The sequence below is a fragment of the Aotus nancymaae genome, unplaced genomic scaffold (assembly GCF_030222135.1).
Source record: "Aotus nancymaae isolate 86718 unplaced genomic scaffold, 86718_ANA_hifiasm-v0.15.2.pri h1tg000002l, whole genome shotgun sequence".
Classification (NCBI taxonomy): Eukaryota; Metazoa; Chordata; class Mammalia; order Primates; family Aotidae; genus Aotus; species Aotus nancymaae.
The window spans coordinates 27,008,252-27,035,664 of record NW_026988413.1 but is presented as its reverse complement, the minus strand read 5'-3'; the positions used below and the strand labels follow the sequence as shown (position 1 = coordinate 27,035,664).

Here is a 27,413-nt window from a genome sequence, read left to right as displayed (position 1 = left end):
TCTTAGCAAATATTTTATTAACACACGCTGTCATACTCCTGGGATAGAAGAGTCCTCAGAACACTGCCCCACATTGAAGATGCTGAAATGGGTAGTGAGGTCCTTGGTCCTCCCGCTAGTCAGATAACCCCACACTCCTTCAACACAACCAGGCTTGCTGCCCTTACCCCGCCACAACCTGAAAGCGATGACATCTGGTCTCCCTCAGCCAGATGCAGATGGTCGACACTCACTGCCTTTGTAACAACAGGCAGTCCTTATGATTAACCCAGAACAGGAAAAACTTAGCATCAGCTGACCAAAAGGAACTCGGTCTTCATTTTTCAAAGAGTCACTCTCATTCCAGCTGTCTCCACAAGGGGCTGGAATATCTTCAGGACGAGCATAGAGATTCCCACTGCCGAAATATTCGGAATACTTTCCTTGATTTTTCAGAGAGACTCTGTAGGTAGAAAAGCTTATTATTAGTGATTATATTCTTTTATAGAGACAAAGGATAGATCATTTCTCCTACATGATCTAGACATGTCTAGAACTGAATAAAAATTCACTTTGTAGTGTGCCATACATAACATATAACTAAAGTCAGACTAAAGATCAAGGGGCTGGGGTTCTACTGTTAGATTCCTGTTAACACACTCTGAACCTCTAAGACTCGGCTCGTATCCTCCCTTCAGGCATCTGTATCTGTCCTCCTCTTTGTACTTGAGGATGACACTTCTAACTCACTGTTGTACATCATGTTTAGCACTGCTTTTTCACTCATGATGCTGAATTGGCCCTAGTTCATTATAAAGACTTATTCCTGTGAATAAGTATTTATACTAATGTGAGGCCTAGCTGAAGTGAACAATATAAACCAAGGCCAAGTAATAAAAAAAGAGTTGAATGACTCCTATGAGTTTAAGCCTTGGCCTTGGTCTTCACAGCTTTGTTTTAGCTGGCAGTGCTAATAATAGGAAGAATCTCACTGCCATCTGATCATGCCTGTGAAATGCTCTGAGATTCTGAGAAATGGTGGTAAAGGGAGACAAAGTAATTCATTAGGAGATAAAAGCTCTTGGTGAATCAGAACACTTGGAAGTCTCACTCTGTTGCCCAGGTTATGGCATAATCTTGGCTCACTGCAGCCTCCACCTCCTGGGTTCAAATGATTCTCTTGCCTCAGTCTCTCCAGTAGCTGGGACTACAGGCAACATACCCTGTCTGCCTTTGAGAATCAAAATAAATAGCAAATATTCCATGCATGAAGGGTCTCTGTAAGAGTACAAAGAATGTCTAGCAAGATGATCCACAGTTACCTCCAGTTTCTCATATGACACTTTCATAGTTTTTAAAAAATCTGGTCGGGCGCGGTGGCTCACGCCTGTAATCCCAGCACCCCATCTGGGCTCACTTCAATCCCAGATGGGGTGAAACCTCGTCTCTACTAATACAAAAAAAAATTAGCTGGGCATGGTGGCGCTTGCCTGTAATCCCAGCTACTCAGGAGGCTGAGGCAGGAGAATTGCCTGAACCCAGGAGGCGGAGGTTGCAGTGAGCCGAGATCGCGCCATTGCACTCCAGCCTGGGTAACAAGAGCGAAACTCCATCTCACAAAAAAAAAAAAAAAAAAAAATCTATCCTCTTCCTTTTTTGAAAGGGAGTCTCACTTTGCTGCCCAGGCTGATGTATAGTGGCACGATCTCGGCTCACTGCAACCTCCGCCTCCTGGGCTGAAGTGATTCTCCTGCCTCAGCCTCTGGAGTAGCTGGGATTACAAGTACACACCACCAGGCTGGCTAATTTTTTTCTTTTCTTTTTTGAGATGGAATTTTGCTCTTGTTGCACAGACTGGAGTGTGATGGCATGATCTCAGCTCACCGCAAATTCCAGCTCCTGGGTTCAAGAGATTCTCCTGCCTCAGCCTCCCGAGTGGCTGGCATTACAGGCATGCACCACCACACCTGACTATTGATTTTTGGATTTTTAGTAGAGACGGGGATTCGCCATGTTGGCCAGGCTGGTCTTGAACTGCTGACCTTAGGTGATCCGCCTGCCTTGGCATTCCAGTGTTGGGATCACAAGCGTGAGCCACTACGCACAGCCTTAGTATACGCTTTTTCTCAAACATCAGGATCCTTTACCACACAACCTTATTAAGCTTTCTAGCTTCCAGTCGCAGCAGCTGTCAGAAGGTTAAAAGACATACTACCAAAAAAAAAAAAAAGAAAAAAGATCTTAAAAGTCCTTTAAACAGGACATTAGTTAAAAAAAAAAAAAAGAAGTCCTGGAATCCACGTCCAGTTATGAGGCCAACTTCCCACCCCAAAACAAAAGTAAAACCCCATGGGCTTTCTTTTTAGTATGGCAGTGACAGAGGAGTCCTGCTAAAAACTGCCAAGTTTTCTGTGAAAACCTGGAAAACTTTCACCTGTATATTTACTAAGTGTACTAATACACACTTTTGGACTTCTAGCATTACTATAGTTCCCTCCGGTGGAATCCTGTAACCCTACAAAACCATGAATCTGGGAATGCTGCTCGTAAATATCTGGTGACAAGCATTATTTTACTTTGTCCTTGCAAGTTATAGAGGTCAGAAATTGTTACCAGCTACAAGGAAAATCTGGGAGTGAGCCAGCCAAGGAGAGACCCAGTTTTCAGGATTCCATATTGCCCAGCCTATCACTTCCAATCTTTACACACAGCAAACACTTGACTTTTCTTCTCAGTTGACACCCACATTTGTAACCCACAGCAGTCATGGCTAAAATGGCTAGTAGAGTCACAGTCTGGGCTATGGAACAGAGTAAAGTAATGTGGCCAGCATGCGGAATGAAGCCATCATCTTGGTGTCAGAGTCCAGTGCTCCAAACAGCTAAGTTAACTGGCCAGGTGCAAGTGACAGCAACTGAAAGAAAAAGCAGCTGTCTGCAATATGAGGCTGGAGCAGCTGCCTATTCATCTATTTCTGTTTCTGTACTCCTTTTCTATTTGGAGTCATTTTATTTAAGAGAACAAAAGAATTTATCAGAACTTGATGGAATGTCATATGCTAAAGTGCAGAAAGACAAACCGGTTCTACGCCTATTCCCTAGGATGAAAGCAAAATGAGTCTAACTTGACCTATTAGCCGGGCGTGGTGGCTCACGCCTGTAATGCCAGCACTTTGGGAGGCTGAGGTGGGTGGATCATGAGGTCAGAAGTTTGAGAACAGCCTGGTCAACATGGTGAAACCCCATCTCTACTAAAAATATAAAAATTAGCCGGGCATGCTGACGGGCACCTGTAATCCCAGCTACTCAGGAGGCTGAGGCAGGAGAATCGCTTGGAACCAGAAGGTGGAGGTTGTAGTCAGAAGGTGGAGGTTGAGATTGCGCCACTGTAGCCTAGCCTGGGCGAAAGAGCAGAACTCCGTCTCAAAAAAAAACAAAAACATCTTTGTGTAGTTTGCAGGAAAAAGAAAAAAAAGGAAAAAAAAATTAGCTGGGCGTAGTGGTATATGCCTGTAATCCCAGCTACTTAGGAGGCTGAGGCAGGAGACTCACTTGAACCCAGGAGGCAGAGGTTGCAGTGACAGAGATCACGTCAATGCGTGCCAGCCTGGGCAGTAAGAGCAAAACTCCATCTCACAAACAAACAAACAAACAAAAAAACCCAAATAACTTGACATATGAAAGCTGAGGGCAGGTGGGGTGCTAAATATAGGACCAGCCTCTGCTCCTCCTCCTATAAACAGCAAGGGCTGTCCACACACAAGGTAATAGCTTATCTCACCACAGAGTCTGTTTCAGCTGGCTGGCTGGACTGTTTGTGGGCCAACAGGATGGTCAGCACTGCCTTCCAGCCTGGCTCTGCTGGGGCGCTGGCCTCTGGTTCAGTTCCACCATTCTCCCTGCTTTCTTTGTCAAGTGTGATATTCACCCAAGGGCACCAGTCTCTATGCTGAGAGGTGGGATCAAAGAAGCTTCGGGAAGATGTGTCCTGAGGAAGGAGAAAAAGAAATAGCATTCATGGGCAGATGCTATGTAAGTTCAGGGAGGCACTGCTATTAGTCATCAAATCCAGAATCTCATAACTACCCATACTTCAAGTGTTTATGCTCTCCTTTAAACTCTGCCGAGATATTTTCCTCTCATTTTCCTTATTTTTTCACTCCTTTCATGTTAAACAAACTATACCTTATCACAAGGGATAGGGGATACCTCTTAATCTCTGAGCATTGGGTGCCAGATTAAAAAAAAAAAAGGATAGGGGATACCCCACCCCTAGGCCATGCCATGGATGGGGACCAGGCCATACAGCAGGAGGTGAGCAGCAGCCGGGCAAGGAAAGCTTCATCTGTATTTACAGCCACTCCACATCCTTTGCATTACTGTCTAGGCTCCGCCTCCTGTCAGATCAGCAGCGGCATTAGATTCTCATAGGAGCAGGAACCCTACTGTGAACTGCACATTCGAGGGATCTAGGCTGCTGGCTCCTTATGAGAGTCTGACACCTGATGATCTGTCACTGTCTCCCATCACCCCCAGATGAGATCATCTAGTTGCAGGAAAACAAGCTCAGGGTTCCCACTGATTCTATATTATGGTAAGTTGTATAACTATTTCATTATATAAAAAGTGCACAATACATGTAACGTGCTTGTATCATCCCGAAACCAACCTCTCATGTATGTGGAAAAATGGTCTTCACAAAAACAGTCCCTAGTGCCAAAAAGGTTGGGGACCACTGCCTTATCAGGTTTGTCCCCATATCACACTGCTGTTCCATTTGCCTGAGATCTCTATTATTTCTCCAGAAGCTACCCCAAAGGAGCAAATGTCTGACATTTTTTCCCTTTGGTCACCCAACTTTAAACATATTCACATGGTCTACTTTTTGCAATGGACCATGGAAGGGCTGCTTCTCCATGCTGCCCAGGGAAATCCCAACATGCTGTCTATGCTCAGCCACTGCTACATGTGAGGTGGACTCACCGAACTACTGGAGGAGCAGAGGCGAGCTCGCTTGGCTTTCCGAAGAGGGCTAGATGGTACCTCCAGGCCAGGGGTGTCACCTGTTCCCATGCTTCGGGTCACTGGGCGGGTTCTGGTGGTGGGGCTAGCAGCCTCTGGCTCAGGACGGTCAACAGGACTGGAGGAGTCCCAGCTGCGAGTTCGAGACACAATGGGACCAGGGCTCTTTTCAGCCTGAAGGAAAGGGGAGATAATGGAAGTACGAAAATGATATTAATGATCATGGTCAGAAACACTTCTTTAATCTTTTTTTTTTTGAGACGGAGTCTTGCTCTGTCACCAAGGCTGGAGTGCAGCAGGGTGATTTCCGCTCACTGCAACCTCTGCCTCCTGGGTTCAAGTGATTCTCCTGCCTCAGCCTACCAAGTGGCTAGGACTACATGCACCCGCCATCACGCCTGGCTAATTTCTGTATTTTTCATAGAGATGGGATTTCACCATACTGGCCAGGGTGGTCTCAAACTCCTGACCTCAAGTGGTCTGCCTACTTCAGCCTTCCAAAGTGCTGGGATTACAGCATGAGCCACCGCATCTGGCTGAATTTAGCTTCTCCATTAGTGAACAGAAACACCATGTGGCATTGTAACCAGTGTGGTAGAAAGTGAAGCCTATCTCCCTAAATTAATTTCCAATTTTCTAGCAACAACATTTTTGCCAAGAATGTTGTTTCAAAGTCCACTCCAGTTCAATTCATCCACTTCAGAGGACAGTTAAAAAAAAAAAAAGGCCGGGCGCGGTGGCTCACGCCTATAATCCCAGCACTTTGGGAGGCCGAGGTGGGTGGATCACGAGGTCAAGAGAGCGAGGCCATCCTGGTCAATGGTGAAACCCTGTCTCTACTAAACATATAAAAAATTTGCCGAGCATGGTGGTGCATGCCTGTAGTCCCAGCTACTCGGGAGGCTGAGGCAGGAGAATTGCTTGAACCCAGGAGGCGGAGGCTGCAGTGAGCTGAGATCGCGCCATTGCACTCTAGCCTGGGTAACAAGAGTGAAACTCCGTCTCAAAAAAAAAAAAAAAAAGTCCACCCCAAACAAGCTAGGTGCATACCTGCTCTGAGCCTGGGGAGAAAGTGGCATCCTGGCTCCGGGTCATCATCCTCCGAGGAGATTCAGGCACCAGAGGGAAGCGCTCTGGCCGCCCCTCAAGGCCTGGGATAGGGGAGCTGGTCAGGCCAAACGATGTGTCCAGATCAGCTATGGACGACTCAATCTGCTGGAAGCCCCAGAGCCCCACCTTCCTCATACACTGCGAACATGTTATCAGGGAGAGCTGCAAGGGTTCCAAAGAGGAACTAGACAGGAATGAAAAAGAAAGAGAGTTTTCTCAAAGTGTCACAATTCCAAATGACTAAGTGTAATGTCTTGAGAGTATGTTTTATCTCATCCAATTTCTAACAGTCCAGTGGACGGGAACCATGTCCTGTCAGAGCCTTTGTGCTCCAATCTCAGGACCCCAGCTTCATGCTTTGTCATTTCTCATATATTTCCCATAGAAAGACCTAGGGTTCTTAGTGTGCTCTCTATGGTGAGACTGTTTTGCAGGCATGTTTTAAAAGTTTCTCCTGTCCCTTCTTAAACCTTTTCCCTTTACACAAAAAACATTCCTTAATCTACCAAAGAGAGCATATTTAAAATAAATCAAGATTTATTTACTGTCAGAACCAATCTTGATTTATTTTAAATATGCTCTCTTTGGTAGATTAAGGATAGTGGAAGTCTCTGCCAAATTGAGCAGCTGGAATGGAAATAGCAACATGGGGGCCTTGAGGACTCCAGCTGGTGTTTCCTATGGTAGTTTTTACCAATTAAGCGGATTTTTCTTCCTTTCTAAAAATAGAAAAGAACTTCCTATTTTTCCTTCTTAAAAATAGAAAAGAGCTTATTTTCTATTTTTAGAAAGGAGCTTCACTGTTTATAGAATACAAATTCCCAGTTGAGAAGCAACAGCACAAGAAACAAAGTTCAGCTGTGACACTAAGAATTCCTGAATTCGAATTCTGGTTTTGTTACTAATTATTATTACCCATTCTCCCTGCTGCCACCCCCCAACCAGTTTCTCTTTGTCTCTTTTTCTCACGGGAAACACCATGTGATTTCTAAATATGATTAGGGACTGATATATATGGGTATAATGCTGTTGTCATAGTTCCTGTCTCTGGGCAAAATTCGCTGACTCACCTACATGCCCAGCCACACACAGAGAGAACACAGGCAGTGACGTGGACTTGGATGTCTGAGCCTAATTTGGTTGTAGTTTTCCTCTCATCAGTTCGGTGATCAAGTTCATCTTCAAGTAGGTGTAGGAGAAGACTGATCTTGTCTTCTGTCAAGCACTACAGAGGAGCCAAGTAAAAAACTTCAAGTTTTAACCACCATAAAAAGAAAAATTATACATTATAACATACCTAGTTGGTACAAGTCAAAAATCAGGAAGGAAATTACAAACATGAAGACAGTTCAGAGAGAACAAATACTTCCAGGACAGGGCTATAGTATCACACAGAAGGCTTCTTTCTTTCTTTTTTTTTTTTTTGAGACAGAATTTCATTCTTCTTGCCCAGGCTGGAGTGCAGTGGCGCAATCTCAGCTCACTGCAAACCTCTCCCTCCCGGGTTCAAGAGATTCTCCTGCCTCAGCATCCTGAGTAGCTGGGATTACAGGTGGGTGCCACCACACCTGGCTAATGTTTTTATTTTTGTAGTAGAGATGGGGTTCTACCATGTTGGCCAGGCTGGTCTCAAATTCCTGACCTCAGATGATCCACTTGCCTCAGCCTCCCAAAGTGCTGGGATTACAGAGTGTGAGTCACCACGCCCAGACCCACACAGAAGCTTTCTGAATTGCCCTGGATCTGCCGACTGAGAAAGACAGAGTTTCCCTGGAACTGCCAAAACTCTTGTTACTACTAAATTGTTTTCAATTTACCAGTTGCAGATTTTCCCTGAAACATGCAAACTTCAAACTCAAATAGTGAAAACAGATTACTGCTATGTCTTAGCCTAACGCTAAATTTACTTAAACATTAAAAAAAAAAATTTAGAGATGGGGTCTCACTATGTTGGCCATGCTGGTCTTGAACTCCTGAGCTCAAGCAATCCTCCCACCTCAGCCTCCTGAGTAGCTGTGACTACAAGTGTGCATGACTGTGCCCCTCGCTCTGAAATTACTTTTTGACAGAATGACAGAGCTTTGTTAGACTTTATTTTTGTTCTAAGAAAAATTAGGAACTGTCTGGGCAAGGTGGCTCACACCTGTAATCCCAGCACTTTGGGAGGCCAAGGCGAGTGGATCACAAGGTCAGGAGTTCAAGACCAGCCTGGCCAAGATGGTGAAACCCCATCTCTACTAAAAATACAACAATTAGCCAGGCATGGTGGCAGGTGTCTGTAATTCCAGCTACCCGGGAAGCTGAGGCAGAGAACTGCTTGAACCTGGGAAATGGAGGCTGCAATGAGCCAAGAACATTCCACTGCACTCCAGCCTGGGCAACGGAGCAAGACTCCATCTCAAAAAAAAAGGAACTCTGATCTGGTGAAAAAAATTGCCTTGGCTAGAGACAGGGTAATATTCATAAGAAGCATCAGAGGTTAACAGTTTGCGTCTATGGCCATAACACCCCGAATGCACCTGATCTCGTCTGATCTTGGAAGCTAAGCAGGGTCAGGCCTGGTTAGTACTTGGACAGAAGTTCAAGAGATGAATAGTTTGATGCTAAAACCCATATCACTCTCTTAATTTTAAGAGGCTACTATTTCCTACAGTAAAGCTTGTCTTCATGTCTTGTCTTCATGGAGTACCCACATGGTGATGAAATGGGACAGTAAATATTCAGTTTCAAAGTACAGATTGACTAGAGCATTTATTTATTTATTTTTTTGAGATGGAGTTTCTCTCTTATTGCCCAGGCTGGAGTGTAATGATATGATCTTGGCTCACTGCAACCTCTGTCTCCCAGGTTCAAGCAATCTTCCTGCCTCAGCTCCCAGAGTAGATGGGACTAGGGGCACACACCACCATGCCTGACTAATTTTTTGCATTTTTAAAAAATTCTTTTTTAGCACTCGAAGTGGCTTCAGAATAATTTTTTCTATTTTTAGTAAAGACTGGGTTTCACCATGTTGGCCAGGCTGGTCCTGAACTCCTGACCTCAGGTGATCCACCTGCCTTAGCCTCCCAAAGTGCTGGGATTACAGGCATGAGCCACCACACGCGGCCTGACTAGAGCATTTAGACGTTTCTATTCATAAGGAGAAGGGAGTTTGTTACTTTCTTTGGAAAATGATATGCAATAAATCATATGTAGTCGTATTTCTTTTTTTTTTTCTTTTCTTTTTTTTTTTGAGACAGAGTCTCGCTCTGTCACCCAGGCTGGAGTGCAGTGGCACAATCTCAGCTCACTGCAACCTCCACCTCCCAGGTTCAAGCAATTCACCTGTCTTGGCCTCCCGAGTAGCTGGGACTACAGATGTGTGCCACCATGCCTGGCTAGCTTTTTGTATTTTTATCAGAGATGGGGTTTCACAGTATTAGTCAGGACCTGGTCTCCATTTCCTGACCTCATGATCCGCCTGCCTCAGCCTTCCAAAGTGCTAGGATTACAGGCATGACCCACCACGCCCAGACTGTATTTCAGTATTTTCTGTTAATTAGTTCAAGTAATAAATTAAGATAGAATTGAATTCATGGGAAGCATATATTCAGGGCAAACCTGAATCTATGCCTCCAGGTTATAGCCCTAAAACTTGGCTCAAATAAACTCTCTACTTATATACATATATTTTAAATTGAATCTATGCCATTTAAAAAACCATACCTGCAGGGCATGGTGGCTCATGCCTGTAATGCCAGCACTTTGGGAGGCCAAAGTGGGTGGATCACCTCAGGTCAGGAGTTCGAGGCCAGGCTGGCCAACATGGTGAAACCCCATCTCTACTAAAAACACAAAAATTAGCCATGTGTGGTGGCAGGTGCCTGTAATCCCAGCTACTAAGGAGGTTCAAGGAGGAGACTCGTCTGAACCCGGGAAAAGGAGGTTGCAGTGGGCTGAGATCACGCCATTGCACTCCAGCCTGGGGACAAGAGCAAAACTCCACCTCAAAAAAAAAATTATACCTAAATATTCAAATGGAACTCTCAACAGTTACCTTCCTGGTGGAGACTGAAAAGGTCAGCTGAGAGACAGACAAGCAGTTCTCTTCGTAGTAATTGCATCGTGTTGTCATTAAAAGAAATGCTTCAGGCCGGGCGCAGTGGCTCACACCTGTAATCCTAGCACTTTGGGAAGCTGAGGTGGATGGATTGCCTGAGCTCAGGAGTTTGTGACCAGCCTGGGCAACATGGGGAAACCCCATTCCTACTGAAATAGAAAAAATTAGGCTGGGTGCGGTGGCTCACGCCTATAATCCCAGCACTTTGAGAGGCCGAGGCGGGTGGATCACGAGGTCAAGAGATCGAGACCATCCTGGTAAACACGGTGAAACCCCGCCTCTACTAAAAATACAAAAATTAGCTGGGCATGGTGGTGTGCACCTGTAATCCCAGCTACTCGGGAGGCTGAGGCAGGAGAATTGCTTGAACCCAGGAGGTGGAAGTTGCGGTTAGCCAAGATCACGCCATTGCACTCCAGTCTGGGTAATAACAGCGAAACTCTGCCTCAAAAAAAAAAAAAAAAGAAATAGAAAAAATTAGCCAGGCATGACGGCCTGCGCCTGTAGTCCCAGCTACTGGGGAGGCTAAGACAGGAGAACGGTTTGAACCCGGGGGGCAGAGGTTGCAGTGAGCCAAGGTCACACCACTGCACTCCAGCCTGGGCAACAGAGCAAGAGTCTGTCTCCAAAAAAAAAAAGAAATGCTTCAGGTATAAATGCTGGCAATAACTGGAGGCCACTGCAGCATAGTCAGGAAAAACTTACCATGGTTTTCAAGTCCTCCGGCCTTAGGGAAGGAAGCTGGAGATCCAAGTGACAAAGGCTTTGAAAACGATCTAGGAATTCACTAACAAGGACAGCAGGCTCATCCAGGGGCAACATCCCAAATCGGTCTGTGGAAAAAGTAAACTGGAAGATTATACTGGTGTAAACTGTCAAAAATAAAAAACACTATTGAACGACTGAGGAAACTTGATGATATCAGGAAATTACTGATTTTCATTTTGATGGGGCTATAATGATACTACTGTGACTATGTTTAAAAAGTAGAATCTGGCCGGGCGCAGTGGCTCACGCCTGTAATCCCAGCACTTTGGGAGGCCGAGGTGGGCAGATCACGAAGTCAAGAGATCTAGACCATCCTGGCCAACATGGTGAAACTCCCATCTCTACTAAAAATACACAAATTAGCTGGGCATGGTGGTACACGCCTGTAGTCCCAGCTACTCAGGAGGCTGAGGCAGGAGAATCGCTTGAACCTGGGAGGTGGAGGTTGCAGTGAGCAGAGATTGTGCCACTGTACTCCAGCCTGGCAATAGAGTGAGACTCCATCTTAAAAAAAAGAGAAGTAGAATCCATATCTTTTATATCTTAAAATATTTACAGATAAAATGGCATAGTATGTGGGACTGGGCTTCAAAATAATGCAGAGGGGCAAGGTGTTTGTTAGGTGTTAGGGATATAGAAACAAGATTGGCCATGAGGTGATAATTGTTGAAGTTGAGTGATGGAGTTTCATTATTTATCTCATTCTGTGTACTTCTGTGTATGATTGAAATTTGTTACATCAAGAAAGAGAAAACAAAACAGAGTTAGTGGAGGTGGAGGCTTAAATAGGTGAAAGGGCTTAAAGAACCAACATTTTATAACAACTCCCAAGTTGTAACTTATTGAGCTAAGAATGAAAAACATGGCATGTTCCTAAAGTCTACACAAGAGATACAAAAAGGCTTACATTATAAGGTGAAGCATAACTGGGTACCAGAGTATATAAAGTATACAATTAGGAATTATACTGGTAATACCTACCTTGGAAAAGAAAGAATCTGTCTGAAATCTAAGCAGTGTGGCAACTGATTATATACTATAGTATAATTATATCTGGCAATGGCCGGGAGTCGGGGCTCACGCCTGTAATCCCAGCACTTTAGAAGGCTGAGGCGGGTGGATCACTTGAGGTCAGGAGTTCAAGATCAGCCTGACCACTAAGATGAAACCCCATCTCTACTAAAAATATAAAAATTAGCTGGATGTGGTGGCTTGTCCCATAATCCCAGCTACTCAGGAGGCTGAGACAGGAGAATCACTTGAACCTGGGAGGTGGCGGTTGCAGTGAGCCGAGATTGCACCATTGCACTTTAGCCTAGGCAACAGAGCGAGACTCCATCTCAAAAAAAAAAAAAAAAAGATGGAAACAAAAAATAGCAAAAGTAGCTGGGTATGGTGGCTCATGCCTGTAGTCCCAGCTACTTGGAAGGCTGATATGACAGAACTGCTTGAGCCCAGGAGGTCAAGGCTGCAGTGAGCCAAGATCAGGCCACTGCATTCCAGTCTGGGTGACAGAACAAGACGGTCTCAGAAGAAAAAAAAAAAAAGTAAACAGTGAAGAAACTAAACCCAACATGAAAATATATATTTAAGTTTAAAGATATATTTTGTAATTAATATATTTGTACATTTTACTGTTTAAAGTGACGTGTTTAAAATAAGCAGTCCTAGTAAATTAATCATTGTAATTTAAAATGTTTAAAGAAATTTAATTTAGTTTAAAATTATTGGTAAATGTTAGAAGAAAATTTCCTTCAAAATTATATTTATTAGTTTTGCTTAATAAATTTAACCGTAAAGTGTAAATAGTTGTGAGTGTTCTTTTCTCCACATATACGTCCTTTGAATGTTAAAGAACCAAACCAAGGGATTGTATACTTGAAAGGTCATAGCTAAGACCCTTTTAGGAGACAGAATGGATAGGTCAAAGTGGGTGACGATAGAGAAGAGCATCTCAAGTGACTTCCAGGTTTCTGGCTAGGACAACTGGATGGGAAAGTTAGTGCCATTTGCCACGATGGAGAAAGTTTTAGGTATGAGATGAAGAGTTCAGTTCAGTTTTATACATGTTGAGTTCCAGCTACCTATAATATTAAGTGGAAATGTTTAGAAGGTAGATGAAAATATAAGTCAAGCTCAAAGGAGAGATCTGGATAGGAATTAGAGGTCTCCAAGGTGGTAGCTGAAGTTGTGAATGAGGTCAAGAAAGCAGAATGTATAGTAACAAGAGCTGGGAACCACCAATAGAGCCCTGGCAGACCTTAAAAACTTACACAGCTGAGCATGGGGGCTCACGCCTGTAATCTCAGCACTTTGGGAGGCCAAGGCGGGCAGATCATGAGGTCAGGGGTTTGAGACCAGCCTGGCCAACATGGTGAAACCCTGTCTCTACTAAAAATACAAAAATTGGCCGGGTGTGGTAGCACATGCCTGTAGTTCCAGCTACTGGGGAGGCTGAGGCAGGAGAAACACGTGAACCTGGGAGGCAGAGGATGTAGTGAGCCTAGACTGCACCACTGCACTCCAGTCTGGTTACAGAGCAAGACTCCATCTCAAAAAAAAAAAAAAAAAAAAAAAACTCAGACTGAGTGCACTAGACAGGGATGGATTCAAATCCTCAGAGGACCAAGTTCTGTTATACTCTACAGTTAAATAATTAGTAAATCCTAGCTATTTCAACAGCAGGAAATCCGTCTTACATAATCATCTTCATTTTAACAATTTTAATAAACTCTTTTCTACCATACCTTCATTGATCAAAGGTAGAGAGCAATCTCTGGTTATTTTCAATCTACTTTTTCCTTTTAGTGATAAATCATGGACTATTCCTAGCCATCAGTGACCCTGGAAGTAGCCTGCTATCCTACTGAAATAAAAAATACACCTATATGGCACTGATTCCTGGTCAAGGCATGAAATATAGGGATGAACAGTGTTGCTTTTTAACTACGGGTCTAAAGAATTTTTTATACCTGCTCTTAGATTCCCCATCAGAGGGCTCTGCTGTTGAAGCTGTTTAGTTAGCAGGAACATGCCTACATGATCAACAAAATATTTATTTATTTTTATTTTTAATAGAGATGAGGTCTTACTATATTTACTGCTCAGGCTGGTCTCAAACTCCTGAACTCAAGTGATCCTCCTGCCTTGGCCTCCCAGTGTTAGGATTATGGACAAACAAAATATTTTTTAAAACAAAATATTTTTTTAAATGATGAACAAAATTATTTTCAAAAACCCAGTTGAGGCTGGGCGTGGTGGCTCACACCTGTAATCCCAGCTTCGGGAGGCCGAGGCAGGAGGATCATGAGGTCAGGAATTCAAGACCAGCCTGGCCAACATAGTGAAACCCCGCCTCTACTAAAAATACAAAAATTAGCCAGGTATGGTGGCATGAACTTGTAGTCCCAGCTACTTGGGAGGCTGAGGCAGAAGAATCACTTGAACCGGGGAGGCAGGGGTTGCAGTGAGCTGAGACCATGCCATTGCACTCCAGCTTGGGTTACAGAATGAGACTGTCTCAAAAAAAAAGAAATAATAAAAATTGAAAAAAAAAAAAAACCCAGTTGAGATTACATTTTGGGCTCTCTTATTCCAAAGTGTTCTGTGTACACATAAGTAGTTCCTGATTCAAGGGAGAGTATGTCCTGTCATGGCCCTTATATAAAGAGGAAACAGGAGGGTGGACCTGGCCTCCCCAGATAGACAGCCTATGGCTGTGATGACACCCTTACTTCAGTGCTGTTGTGATAGTGTACTGTTTTACTGTAATAAATTGCAGATTTGTGATCACTCTCACTTGGGGTCCTGTGAGTCTTCTTTAGCAAATGAACCCTGTTTAACTTCCACCATTATTGCTATTAGTACTCCCTCTACAGGAAGCCTAGGTAGAATATGGTGTTGCTTGGTGTGGTGGGAAAAGCAGAGGGTTTGAAATCAGATTAAACTTAGTTATAGCTTCTCTTTACTTGGTTTTAAGACCTCTGATTCTTAGTTTCTTCACCTAAATGAACTGGGTTGTGGCCAGGCATGGTGGCTCACACCTGTAATCCCAGCACTTTGGGAGGCTGAGGCGGGTGGATCACTTGAGGTCAGGAGTTCGAGATCAGCCTGGCCAACATGGTGAAACCTTGTCTCTACCAAAAATATAAAAAAATTAGCCAGGCATGATGGTAGGTGCCTATAATCACAGCTACTTGGGAGGTGAGGCAGGAGAATCGTTTGAACCCGGGAGGAGGAGGTTGCAGTGAGCCGTGATCGTGCCACTGCACTCCAGCCTAGACGACAAAGCAGGGTTCCATCTCAAAAAAAAAAAAAAAAAAAAGAACTGGTTTGATAATATCTACCTCCGTAGGCCGGCATGGTGGCTCACATCTGTAATTCAAGTACTTTGGAGTCCAAGGTGGACGGATCACCTGAGGTCGGGAGTTCAAGACCAGCCTGACCAACATGGTCAAACCCCGTCTTTAAAAAAAAAAAAAATTAATTAAATTAAAAAAAAGATAACATCTACCTCCCAGGGCCCCTGTAAGGATTACATGGGATAATGCATATCTATGGCTAAAGCCTTAAGTATGTCAAATGCATTTAATAAAGGTAAGAAATAACACAAGTGAATATAAGTTCTTCTGGAAAAATGCAAATAGAAAAAGAGAAGAAGAAACTTCAAAGACTAAGTTTTCACAAACAAGTAGACAATATTAGAAATGCAATGACAAAGGAGAAATGGTGAACAGGAATTCTTAGAAATAAGTACCTGGAGATGGGCTGTCTGGCCAGAAACAGAACTTCTCATGGGCAGTACACAAGGCTTTCTTCAGCTCAGCACATCGTTGCTTATCTGAAATCCACATAAACAGCGACGCCTTAAAAAACACTCTATAGATTCAAAATCCAATGAATGGCCTCTAAGAGTAGAGATTTAACTAAAAATAAAAATAACTAAGAGAATTTTAAAATGTGAAAATATTAGCAAGGACATCATCTTAATATTTTCCACAAAACAGCTTCTAAACTGAGATCCTAAGGTCAACAAAGGAGATACCATGTATCTTGTTTTTACTTTTTATTTTTTTGAGACAAAGTCTTCCTCTGTTGCCGAGGCTAGAGTTCAGTGGTGCAATCTCAGCTCACTGCAACCTCCACCTCCCAGGCTCAAGAGATTCTCCTGCCTTAGCCTCCTGAGTAGCTTTTCTGTATTTTTAATAGAGACAGAGTCTCACCATGTTGGCCAGGCTGGTCTCAAACTCCTGAACTCATGTGACCCACCTGCCTAAGCCTCCCAAAGTGCTGGGATTACAGGTGTAAGCCACTGCATCCAGCTGCGTACATCTTATAAGGCAGAGCATTCCAAAGTGTGAGCCTTCACAAAAGTCCTTTGTCACTCTTTGTCTAAAAGTATACATTTTGGAATAATAAAGTAAACATGCTGCTGTTACCTAGATTACATTATGTTAAGTCCATGCTGTAGTAGCTAGCTTAATTTTAAAAAAAAAAAAAAAAAACAAGAAGAAAAAAGACTGGCCAGGCACTATGGCTCACCCCTGTAATCTCTGTACTTTGGGAGGCCGATGTGGGCAGATCACTTGAGCTCAGGAGTTCAAGACTAGCCTGGGCAACATGGCAAAACTCTACCTCTACAAAAAATACTAAAATTAGCCAGGTGTAGTGGCACTGCACCTGTAGTCCCAGCTACTTGGAAGGCTGAGGTGGGAGGATCACTTGAGCCCAGAAGGTTGAGGCTGCAGTGAGTTGTAATTGCACCACTACATCTCACTCAGCCTGGGCAACAGAATGAGACCCCATCTCAAAAAGACAAAAAGATTAAAAAAAAAAAAAAAAAAAGAATTAAAGCTAACAGGGTGAAAGCAATCACAAATACACCTTGTCATATATAATAGTACACACTTTCTGATTAAACTGACTCTTTTTTCCAGAAAACCAGGATAGTATCTATTTCAGTATGGAGAAAAACGTAATTTGTACCTTATACTTACATCTGTCAAAGTCAAAAGCTGGTTGTAAACTGGCACAGAGAAAAGCTTGACAGCTAGTGCACTTGAGCATATCACATTCAACTGTGACCCAGCCATATTTTGCACAGACGAGGGGAGACAGCTCAGAGGGCTTACCTGCCCATTTCAAAGAGTATCCATGTTAAGAAAAGCAACATCACAAATGTATATATAAGTGTGTGTGTGTGTGTGTGTATATATATATACACTTTTTTTTTTTTTTTTTTTGGGAAAAGGTCTCCCTCTGTTACCCAGGCTGGAGTGCAGTGGCACGATCTCAGCTCAATGCAACCTCACCCTCTCAGGTTCAAGCAATTCCCCCACCTCAGCCTCCCAAGTAGCTGTGACCACCTGGCTAATTTCTGTATTTTTTGGTAGAGACAGGGTTTCACCATGTTGCTCTGGCTGGTCTTGAACTCCTGACTTCAGGTGATCCACCCACCTTGGCCCCCCAAAGTGCTGGAATCACAAGTGAACACTGCAAGTATATTAAATGAGTAGGTCATAAATTACAATCTCTCTTAGCTTCTAGGGCTTAAATTAAAAAAAAAAAATTACAATCTTAACTCATTCTTAAGGTATATAGGAATAAATATTAAGGAGAAAGGCAATGAGAAAAACTTTTTTTTTTTGAGACCGAGTCTCACTCTGTTGCCAGGCCCGAATGCAGTAGTGTGATCTCAGCTCACTGCAACCTCCGATTCCCAGGTTCAAGCGATTCTCCTGCTTCAGCCTCCCAAATAGCTGGAATTACAGGCACGAGCCACCACGTCCAGTTAAGGTTTGCATTTTCAGTACAAACAGGGTTTCACCAAGTTGGCCAATCTCCCAACTTCATGATCTGCCCACCTCGGCCTCCCAAAGTGCTGGGATTACAGGCATAAGCCATGGCACCAAACCAAGAAAAACTTTTCTTTTTTCTTTTTTTTCTTTGTGCCTCCCCTCCCTCCCCAGAAAAACTATTTTTAATGCACAGGCACATGCTTTACAGAATGATGAAGGTCATTTAAGTAGTAAGTGGAGGGGAAAAGTTATTAACTTATTCTTGAAGAAGCCCTATGTATTTTGTGTGTTTAAAATGTGTTGGTCAGGCACAGTGGCAAATGCCTGTAATCTCAGCACACTGGGAGGCTGAAGTGAGAGGATCGCTTGAGCTCAGGAGTTCAACATCAGCCTGGGCAATACAGTGAGACATCTCTATGAAAATCAAAAAATTAGCAGGATGTGGTGGTGCACACCTGTAGTCTTAGCTAATTGAGAGGCTGAGGGAGAAGGATGGCTTGAGCCCAGGAGATTGAGGCCACAGTAAGGTATGATCACACCACTGCCCTCTAGCCTGGACAACAGAGTAAGACCCTGTCTTGAAAAAAAAAGTTTATTACTGGTCATCTGGTAGAATATAGGATCCATTAATTTTCACTCAATCTGAAACACTACGAACTTAATGACATTAGTGAAAGTACTGCGATAGGCCTAAACAGTAAGAGATGGTCAAAGTGAAACACAGAAATATTTTCTGCCACTCGCCTATGCTCTCCTACTGTACCACCTCCATTTTTACTTTCCAAAGAATAAAGGAAGTAAAATTATCCCTCCAAAATTTGATTGCTAGTATCAATGGGGATATGCGAGAATGTGTTTCAAATAGCTAAAAGCATCTATAAGTATATATTTGGAAAGGTATCCTAAAACATTTATTGCTCCTTAATAGTAAATGCTCAATTTTTTTTGTTGTTTTGTTTTGTTTTGAGACAGAGTCTTGCTCTGTAGCCCAGGCTAGAGTGCAAATGGCACAATCTCGGCCCACTGCAATCTCCACCTCCTGGGTTCAAGCGATTCTCTTGCCTCAGCCTCTGAGGTAGGCTTACAGGCATGGGCCACCATGCCCCGCGAATTTTTGTATTTTTAATAGAGGAATGGTTTTACCATGTTGGCCAGGCTGGTCTTGAGCAACTGAACTCGAATGCCTGAGGCCCTCCTTGGCCTCCCACAAGGCCTCTCCTTGGGATTACAGGCGAGAGCCACCTCGCCCAGCCTCAGTTTTTAATATTCTACCTGGGCCGGGTGCAGTGGCCCCAGGACTTTGGGAGGCCGAGACAGGCAGATCACTTGATGTCAGGAGTTTGAGACCAGCCTGGCTAACATGGTAAAACCCCATCTCTACTAAAAACATAAAAATTAGCTGGGCATGGTAGGATGTGCCTGTAATCCCAGCTACTCAGGAGGCTGAGGCAGGAGAAACGTTTTAACTCAGGAGGCAGAGATTGTAGTGAGCTGAGATGGTGCCACTACACTCTAGCCTGGACAACAGAGCAAGATTCTGCCTAAAAAAAAAAAAAAAAAAAAAAAAAAAATTCTACCTGAAGAGCTCTTATTTTACAAAGCACAGTTAAAAAAAAAAAGGATAAAATATGAAAGAAGATGCAGGAAAGTTTTACATTTTTATAAAGGGATATAGGAATTTGAAAAACATTCCAATATCAGCAAAGGAAGTATGAAGACTGTAAAACAAAATTTAGACGTAAATATTAAAGGAGCCATGATTATGTAGAATAAAAGTAACAGTTAAATAAATAATCATCATAACCAAAATGATGATCAATTTATAGCCAATGAGCGAAAAGGAAATTGATCTAAATACTGTATCAAAATCAAGATTTAATGCAAGAAACAAAGGTAGAAAGATGGCTAAAAAACCTTCCCTTTCCTAGGCAATTTAGCTTTTTTTTTTTTTTTTGAGACGGAGTTTCGCTCTCGTTACCCAGGCTGGAGTGCAATGGCGCGATCTTGGCTCACTGCAACATCCGCCTCCTGGGTTCAGGCAATTCTCCCGCCTCAGCCTCCTGAGTAGCTGGGATTACAGGCACGCGCTACCATGTCCAGCTAATTTTTTGTATTTTTAGTAGAGACGGGGTTTCACCATGTTGACCAGGATGGTCTTGATCTCCTGACCTTGTGATCCACCCGCCTCGGCCTCCCAAAGTGCTGGGATTACAGGCGTGAGCCACCGCGCCCGGCACAATTTAGTTTTAAAGCCATTAGGTGGTTAACAAGGAAGATGTCTGAGTCAGGAGGCTGGGAAGAGGCAGCTCAGCACAGGGTGTCAGAACCTAAGTGGTATGTAATAGGCATTCGCTTACGGCAGCCAAGTGTGGAGTGCTAGGGCCCAAACGGGATGACGAGAGATCCATGCAAGAAAGGATGGCAGCATGGCAGAAGTGGGAGATGAAGCACACATAGGGAGATTGATCAAAGTAGTAAATATATTGAGGATAATAGAAATTATGTTTCACAGTGTTGAATAAGGGAGGGACAAATACGGAAAAGGAGAAAACTAGAATGAATCCTGTGATGTACAATTGCAACTGGAGATGCCAGAAGGAACTCACTGTTTCTAAAATATAGAGATAAATGGATGTAAATTTTGACGTATGTGTGTACATATGTGAATGTGTGTGTGTATGTGTGTACGTAAACATATATATTCTCTAGCTTTTTCCTCTGAGAGGGCCTGAGAACAGTGGTATCCCAGTAGCTGTGAGTTCTCCCTGCACCCAGATCTTGGCATTCATTCATTCATTCATATAGAGACAGGATCGTGCTATGTTGCCCAGGCTGGTCTCTCTCCTGGGCTCAAGCAATTCTCCCACCTAGGCTTCCCAAAGTGCTGGGATTACAGCTGTGCCACCACGCCCAGTTCAGATCTTATCTTTTAAATAACATTCTCCACTGAAAATGAGCCAAGGATCCTTGTAGAATTGGCTGATTCCAGGGATGGGACAAGAAGATAAGCTTAGAACAACTTGTTCCTGAAAGCAATAAAGAAGTCATGGGTTATGGGATAGGTCAAAAGGCCAACCTGAGGGGGATGTCACTGACTAAATAAGGAACAACTGGAGCATCAAAATATATAATAATAGTTATGAATTATAACCTATTGAATAAAAACGAAAATCATGAGTCTATGTTGCTACAAATAAATCAATTACCTAAAGTCTGACAAGGAACAGAATATTTACATAGTTTCAAAGAACCTCCCCACAAAGTACTTTTTATTCACAAAGGAGGAAGGAGTTATTTTACAATGGAAATGCCAGACACTCCCTTAATCAAGTGATCAAAGTGATCAACACCACAAAGGGATAAATAGAAATCATGTGTCACCTGACAGGATGCAATGAGAATACAGCATCGCTTCACGACACTCCTGCATAACCTGAATCTAATCACTAAGAAACATCAAACATCATTGACGTACACTCTACAACATAACTGGTCTGTTGTATCAAGATCATGAAATTCAAGGAAAAACTGAGGAAATGTTCCAGCTCAAAGGAGACTATAGCAACATGACAACTAAATGTAGTATGTGATTCTCAACTGGATCCTTCAGCTATAAAGAATGTTATTAGTACAACTGATGAAAAAACTGGCATCTGAGGTTAGAGGGTAGGAACTTATCAATGTCAATTTCCTGATTTTGATGATTGCATTCTGGTTATGTAGGACAAAGTTCTTGTTAATAGGAAGTACTTGGGAGTAATAAGACATCACTTTGGTGGCTTACTTTCAAATAGCTCAGGGAAAAAAGGTTCTCTGTAACCTCTGCAACCTTTCTGTAAGTCTGTAATTTAAAAAGATTTTTAAATCACTGGAAAAAACTACCATCTAGGTCTTTCTGTCCTTGCATACAAGGAACAAAGTAGTGAAAAACAGAGGACTTGGTGTGGTACCACATTTCTTACACCTTCAGCCTCTGCTCCTTTCACAGAGCTACCCATCAGTACTATGTTGGCCATGTTGGGCTAGAGTATCCTCAGCTTCACAATCTCTATGGTCTATAGAAGCCAAAATGACAGCCCAGAGAATTTGACATTTTCAGTGAAAACAATTGGCATTTAATAATTATGATGACTTGTACTTTGGATCCGATTTGCTGTACGTTTCTTTATAAGATATCAACTGCCAGGGGTGGTGGCGGGTGCCTGTAGTCCCAGCTACTCAGGAGGTTGAGGTGGGAGGATTGCTTGAGCCCAGGAGTTCTGGGCTGTAGTACGCTATGCCGATCAAGTGTCCGCACTAAGTTCGGCATCAATATGGTGACCTCCTGGGAGCAGGGGACCACCAGATTGCCTAAGGAGGGGTTAACCAGCCCAGGTTGGAAACGGAGCAGGCAAAACTGCCGCGCTGAGCAGTAGTGGGATTGTGCCTGTGAATAGCCACTGCACTCCAGCCTGGGCAACATAGCAAGACCCCATCTCTTATTTAAAAAAAAAAAAGTCATCAACTGGGCCAGGTGTGGTGGCTCACGTCTGTAATCCCAACACTTTGGGAAGGTCGAGGCGGGTGGATCACCTGAGGTCAGGAGTTAGAGACCAGTCTGGCCAACATGGTGAAATCCTGTCTCTACTAAAAATACAAAAACTAGCCAGGTGTAGTGGTGGGAGCCTGTAATCCCAGCTACTCAGGAGGCTGAGGCAGGAAAATTGCTTGAACCCAGGAGGCAGAGGTTGCAGTGAACCAACATCACATCAGTGCACTCTAGCCTGGGTGACAAAAGTGAAACTCCATCTCAAAAAAAAAAAAAAGACATCAACTGTTTAAGATGGATGTTTGAGTTCACAGTTTCTTTGATACTATACAGCCATAAAAGGAATTAGATAATGTCCTTTGTAGGGACATGGATAGAGCTAGAAGCTAGTTCAGCAAACATACACAGGAACAGAAAATCAAACACATGTTCTCGCTTATAAGTAGGAGCTGAATGATGAGAACAGATGGACACAAGGGGGGAAAAACATACACTGGGGACTGGTGGGGGTGGGGATGGGAGAGGAAGAGCATGAGGAAGAATAGCTGATGGATGCTGGGCTTAATACCTAGGTGACGGATTGATCTGTGTAGCAAACCACCGTGGCACATGTTTACCTATATAACAAACCTGTATGTCCTACACATGTACCCCAGAACTAAAAATAAAAGTTGAAGAAAAACAAAACAAAACAAAACAAAAAAAATGGATTAAATTCTTGAACTCAGGCATAGAGCACACTGGGTATGTTTGTAAATAAACTTATGATCTAATGCTTAATGTCTTTTCTTGAAATATGCAATGTGATAACTAGTACGTGCTTACTTTTTCATTTGACTAACATTCCAGTATTAGTTTCTGTTTTTTTTTTTTTTGAGGCAGAATCTTGCTCTGTTGTCCAGGCTAGAGTGTAGTGGCACCATCTCAGCTCACTACAATCTCTGCCTCCTGAGTTAAAACGTTTCTCCTGCCTCAGCCTCCTGAGTAGCTGGGACTACAGGCACGTGCCACTATGCTCAGCTAATTTTTTTTATTTTTAGTAGAGACTAAAATTCACTGTCTTAGCCAGGATGGTCTCAATCTCCTGACCTCGTGATCTGCCTACCTCAGCCTCCCAAAGTGCTAGGATTACAGGCATGAGCCACTGTGCCCAGCCTAGTTTCTTTCTTTTTTTTTTTTTTTTGGAGACAGTGTCTTGCTCTGCTGCCCAGGTTAGAGTGCTCACTGCAACCTCTGCCTCCCAGGTTCAAGTGATTCTCCTGCTTCAGCCTCCCAAGTAGCTGGGATTACAGGTGCACATCACCACACCCAGCTAATTTTGTATTTTTAGTAGAGACAGGGTCTCACCATGCTGGCCAGGCTGGTCTCAAACTCCTGATCTCAGGTGATCCACCCACCTTGGCCACCCAAAGTGCTAGGATTACAGGTGTAAGCCACTGCAACGGCCAGTATTTAGTTTCTTTATCAAAAAATGGTGTGTGATTTGGCTTATTTCATGGTCTTAAGTTCTGAGATTTTGTTAATTTTTGATTCCTAGGTCAAGACCTTGTTAATAGTTTATAAGACAGAAATTCAGGGTCAGGTTTGGCAGCTCATGCCTGTAATCCCAGTACTTTGGGAGGCTGAGGTGGGCAGATCATGAGGTCAGGAGTTCGAGACCAGCCGGCCAATGTAGTGAAACTCCACCTCTACAAAAAAAAAAATATATATATATATATATACATACACACACACACACACACACACACACACACATATAAAGTAACACTTCTGTCAAAGCAAGGTGATGTAAGCAGCTTTTAAGGTGGCTCCAAAGATCCCTGACTCCTTATATTCATGCCCTGGTGTTATCTGCTCCTCTTGAGTATAGGCTGGCCTAGCGACTTGCTTCTAATGCATAAAATATGACAAAAGTGATGGGATGTCACTTCTGAGATTAGATTACAAAATGAGGCTGGTTTATATCTTGTTCTCTCACTTGCTCACTCTGATGGAAGCCAGCTTCCAAGCTGTGAACTTTCCTTTAGAGAAGTTCATGTAGCAAGAAACCAAGTGGGGAGGGGCATCTCTGGCCAATGGCCAGTATAGAACTGAAGCCCTCAGTCCAACAGACACCAGTAAATTAATCCTGCCAACAATCACCTGACAGTTTGGAAGTGGACCATTTCCTAGCTGATCCTTGAAACAACAGTGCCCTGACCAACCTTAATTGCAGCCTGTGAAAGACCCTGAGCCAGAGGACTCAGCTAAGCCATGCCTGGACCCACAGAAATTATGAGATAAAAAATGTTTCTTGTTTTAAGATCACTAAGTTTTAGGGCAATTTGTTATGCAGCAATAAGTAGCTAATACACAAAGGAAAATCTAGAAAGAGACAGTATAGTAGTATAGTCTCTAATAATCTAAAAAACATTAGGTTATAATCTTGGATCTGCCATTTGCTAAAAGGTTCATCTTGGGCAAGTCCTATAACCTGCCCCAAACTGTTTCCTCTTCTGTAAAACAAGTATAATAATAATGCTTTTTTCATAGGTTTAAGGTCAAGATCAAACATAATAATATTTCCTTCCAAAAATAATACTATGTACAAGTATTAGTTGTTATTTGTTCTTTTCTCAGACTCTTAGTGTTTTCTTCGGTAAAAAGAAAAGGTTAGATAATCTCAATTGTCCCTTTGAGGGATAACATTAGGATGCTGAGTTTCCTATACAATTTCTTAGCAAGATTTGATTCTTCTTTTTTTTTTTTTCTTTTTTTTGCTTCTTCTTATACCAGGACCACCGGAAAGAAGGATTTGATTCTTAAATTTAAACCTTGAAGAATTTTAAATACCTTGGAGTAATACCTTGGAGGAATGTGTAATACCTTGGAGGAATTCTAGAAGCTGGCAGAAAGTGCAATTCACATGAACTAAAAAAGGATATAGAAAATGTTTCCACTCTGCTAAAGAAGGCTTCTTTGCTTGTAGATTCCAATGAAGATTGTTCCACTTGGGGTGATCCATTAAGTGACTGGGATGTGGCAGACGTGTCCTTCCTAACAAAGTGGCAAAACTGTTGGTAAGCCTTTCACAGTATCCCTCTGCTTAAATATTTTCCATCTAGCTTCTCTATGTATCGTATCATAAATTACACCAATACTGGATTTCAAGCTTCCTAAAAATCATTTTACTCATGTCATTCCTCAGCTTATTATTTTCAATGGTTTTATAATATTTAATAAGTAAAACTCCAATTTTTCAGTCTGGCATTCAAAACTCTTTACAGTTTAGCCACACCTAACTTCAATCAATTTCTACCTCTACAGGGCTCTACTAATCCTAGCAAACTATTCTCTTCACTCACTCACTGTTCTCCACAAGTATTCTGCATAACTTTGGTGAACAAAAAATAAGACTCAAGGCTTCAGATATGCATTATACAATTTGAATCTCTTCAGAAATCTGTTAACAGCAGAAAAAACAATTTTGATATTTCTACCTGGAGAGACCTTTGATAACCCACACCTTCCAAAAAAAAAAAAAGGACCAATTAGAAAAATTCAAATAAAGGAAAGATCTTCAGGAGATTTAATGAAAAAAAAAAAATCAGGGAGAAAAAAAGTCAGCAAAGCAATTATCTCATTTTCAGTGGAAGGCACTTCAGCAGTGCCTGGGGAAGTGCTGAAAGACGAGCATTATTTTAATAAAAATAGGATTGCATCAAAGATTATAGCTCCAAAGAAATAAATTCTGGCCGGGTGCGGTGGCTCACGCCTATAATCCCAGAACTTTGGGAGGCCAACGAGGGCGGATCACCTCAGGTCAGGAATTGGAGAGATCAGCCTGACCAACATGGTGAAATCCTGTCTCTACTAAAAATACAAAATTACCCAGGCGTGGTGGTGCATGCCTGTAATCCCAGCTACTCGGGAGGCTGAGGCTGGAGAATCCCTTGAACCCCGGAGGCGGAGGTTGTGGAGCCGAGATTGAGCCATTACACTCCAGCCTAGTAAACAAGAGTGAAACTCCGTCTCAAAAAAAAAAAAAAAAAAAAAAAGAAATTCTAAGACTCTCAGAGATTCATAGAGAGCCTCAAGGGGGTGTGGTTCTTAGGGAAAAAAAAATCACAGCATCCAATAACTTGGATGGGTAAAAATGACATTTATTTCTCTCTAAATGACAAGATTTAGCATTTTCTTCAATTGTGAACGAAGGTAAAAATACCATAGTAGTATTAGCAGTACCAGTTAATTTGTCACCAATGGAAATAATGTTCCCACATTATGGTGGTTGCACATTTTCAAATAGCTTTGTGCTCAACACTACTTCAAAATTATGGTTGACTAGACATACTACTAGATATTATGAACTCTTTAATATGTTACTGAATAACTTTTTTCTTTTACTATCTTGATAACAATATTCCAATCTAACTGGTTTCCTTTATAGTCCTATGTAATTTACTTTAAGCAATTACAAATATTCTGAGTTCATAAGCTTCTCCAGACAGCCAAAGAGGTCCACGCCACACAAAAAAGGTTAGGAATCCCCAAGTAAAAGAAGTCAGGTGCACTTATTCAGTTAACGGTCCTCCGTGTCCGATGACAAAATTTCGGCTATGATTATGAATCCGGTACATCCCGAGGGGAAGATCAAAGCCAATCAAACATAGTAATACCAGTATCTTTCAGATCCTGAGAAGCCAGCCCCCACTGCCCAAGTCGCCGACCGAGGGGGACCTTCCCTACCCGCTACCCCCTCTCCAGGCCTGTGTTTCCCAAGCCTTCTCCACTTTTCCAACGCCGGACCCAGGGTTAACTCATGAACTCACGCGTCCACGCCTCCCTCTTCCGGGGCAATCCCCTCATCTATCAGCTGCCGGATTTTCTGGGGGGTTCCTTCTGGGGAGCGAACTACTGCACCCCAATTCTTTTCAACCCCCATGGCAAACGCTAGCCCCTCACTGGGCGCCGCCATCTTGGTCCGCTGCCGAGTTGCTTCCCCGAGGGTTTGAAGGCTCCGGAACTTCCGTCCTGGGCGGCTAATATCCGCCTCTGGAGGCCGCCTGGCAGGGAAAGTGTAATCGCCGGACCCCCGTCTCCCTGACCGTTAGAATCTTAGAGCTACCTTA

General features: G+C 42.9%; 1 protein-coding gene across 1 annotated transcript; it reads right to left on the bottom strand.

Annotated features, from left to right (window-relative positions):
- On the bottom strand, positions 1–27,268 carry ZC3HC1 (zinc finger C3HC-type containing 1). The gene is made up of 10 exons (XM_021673692.2): positions 27,114–27,268; positions 25,227–25,338; positions 16,974–17,124; positions 15,734–15,817; positions 10,915–11,042; positions 7,181–7,335; positions 6,051–6,294; positions 4,962–5,174; positions 3,760–3,966; positions 1–442 (listed from the first exon to the last, which is right to left on the bottom strand). The coding sequence occupies exons 1-10, from the start codon at positions 27,257–27,259 to the stop codon at positions 374–376; spliced, it is 1,509 nt and encodes a 502-aa protein (XP_021529367.1). The 5' UTR covers positions 27,260–27,268; the 3' UTR covers positions 1–373.
- Positions 27,269–27,413: the final 145 nt, after the last annotated feature.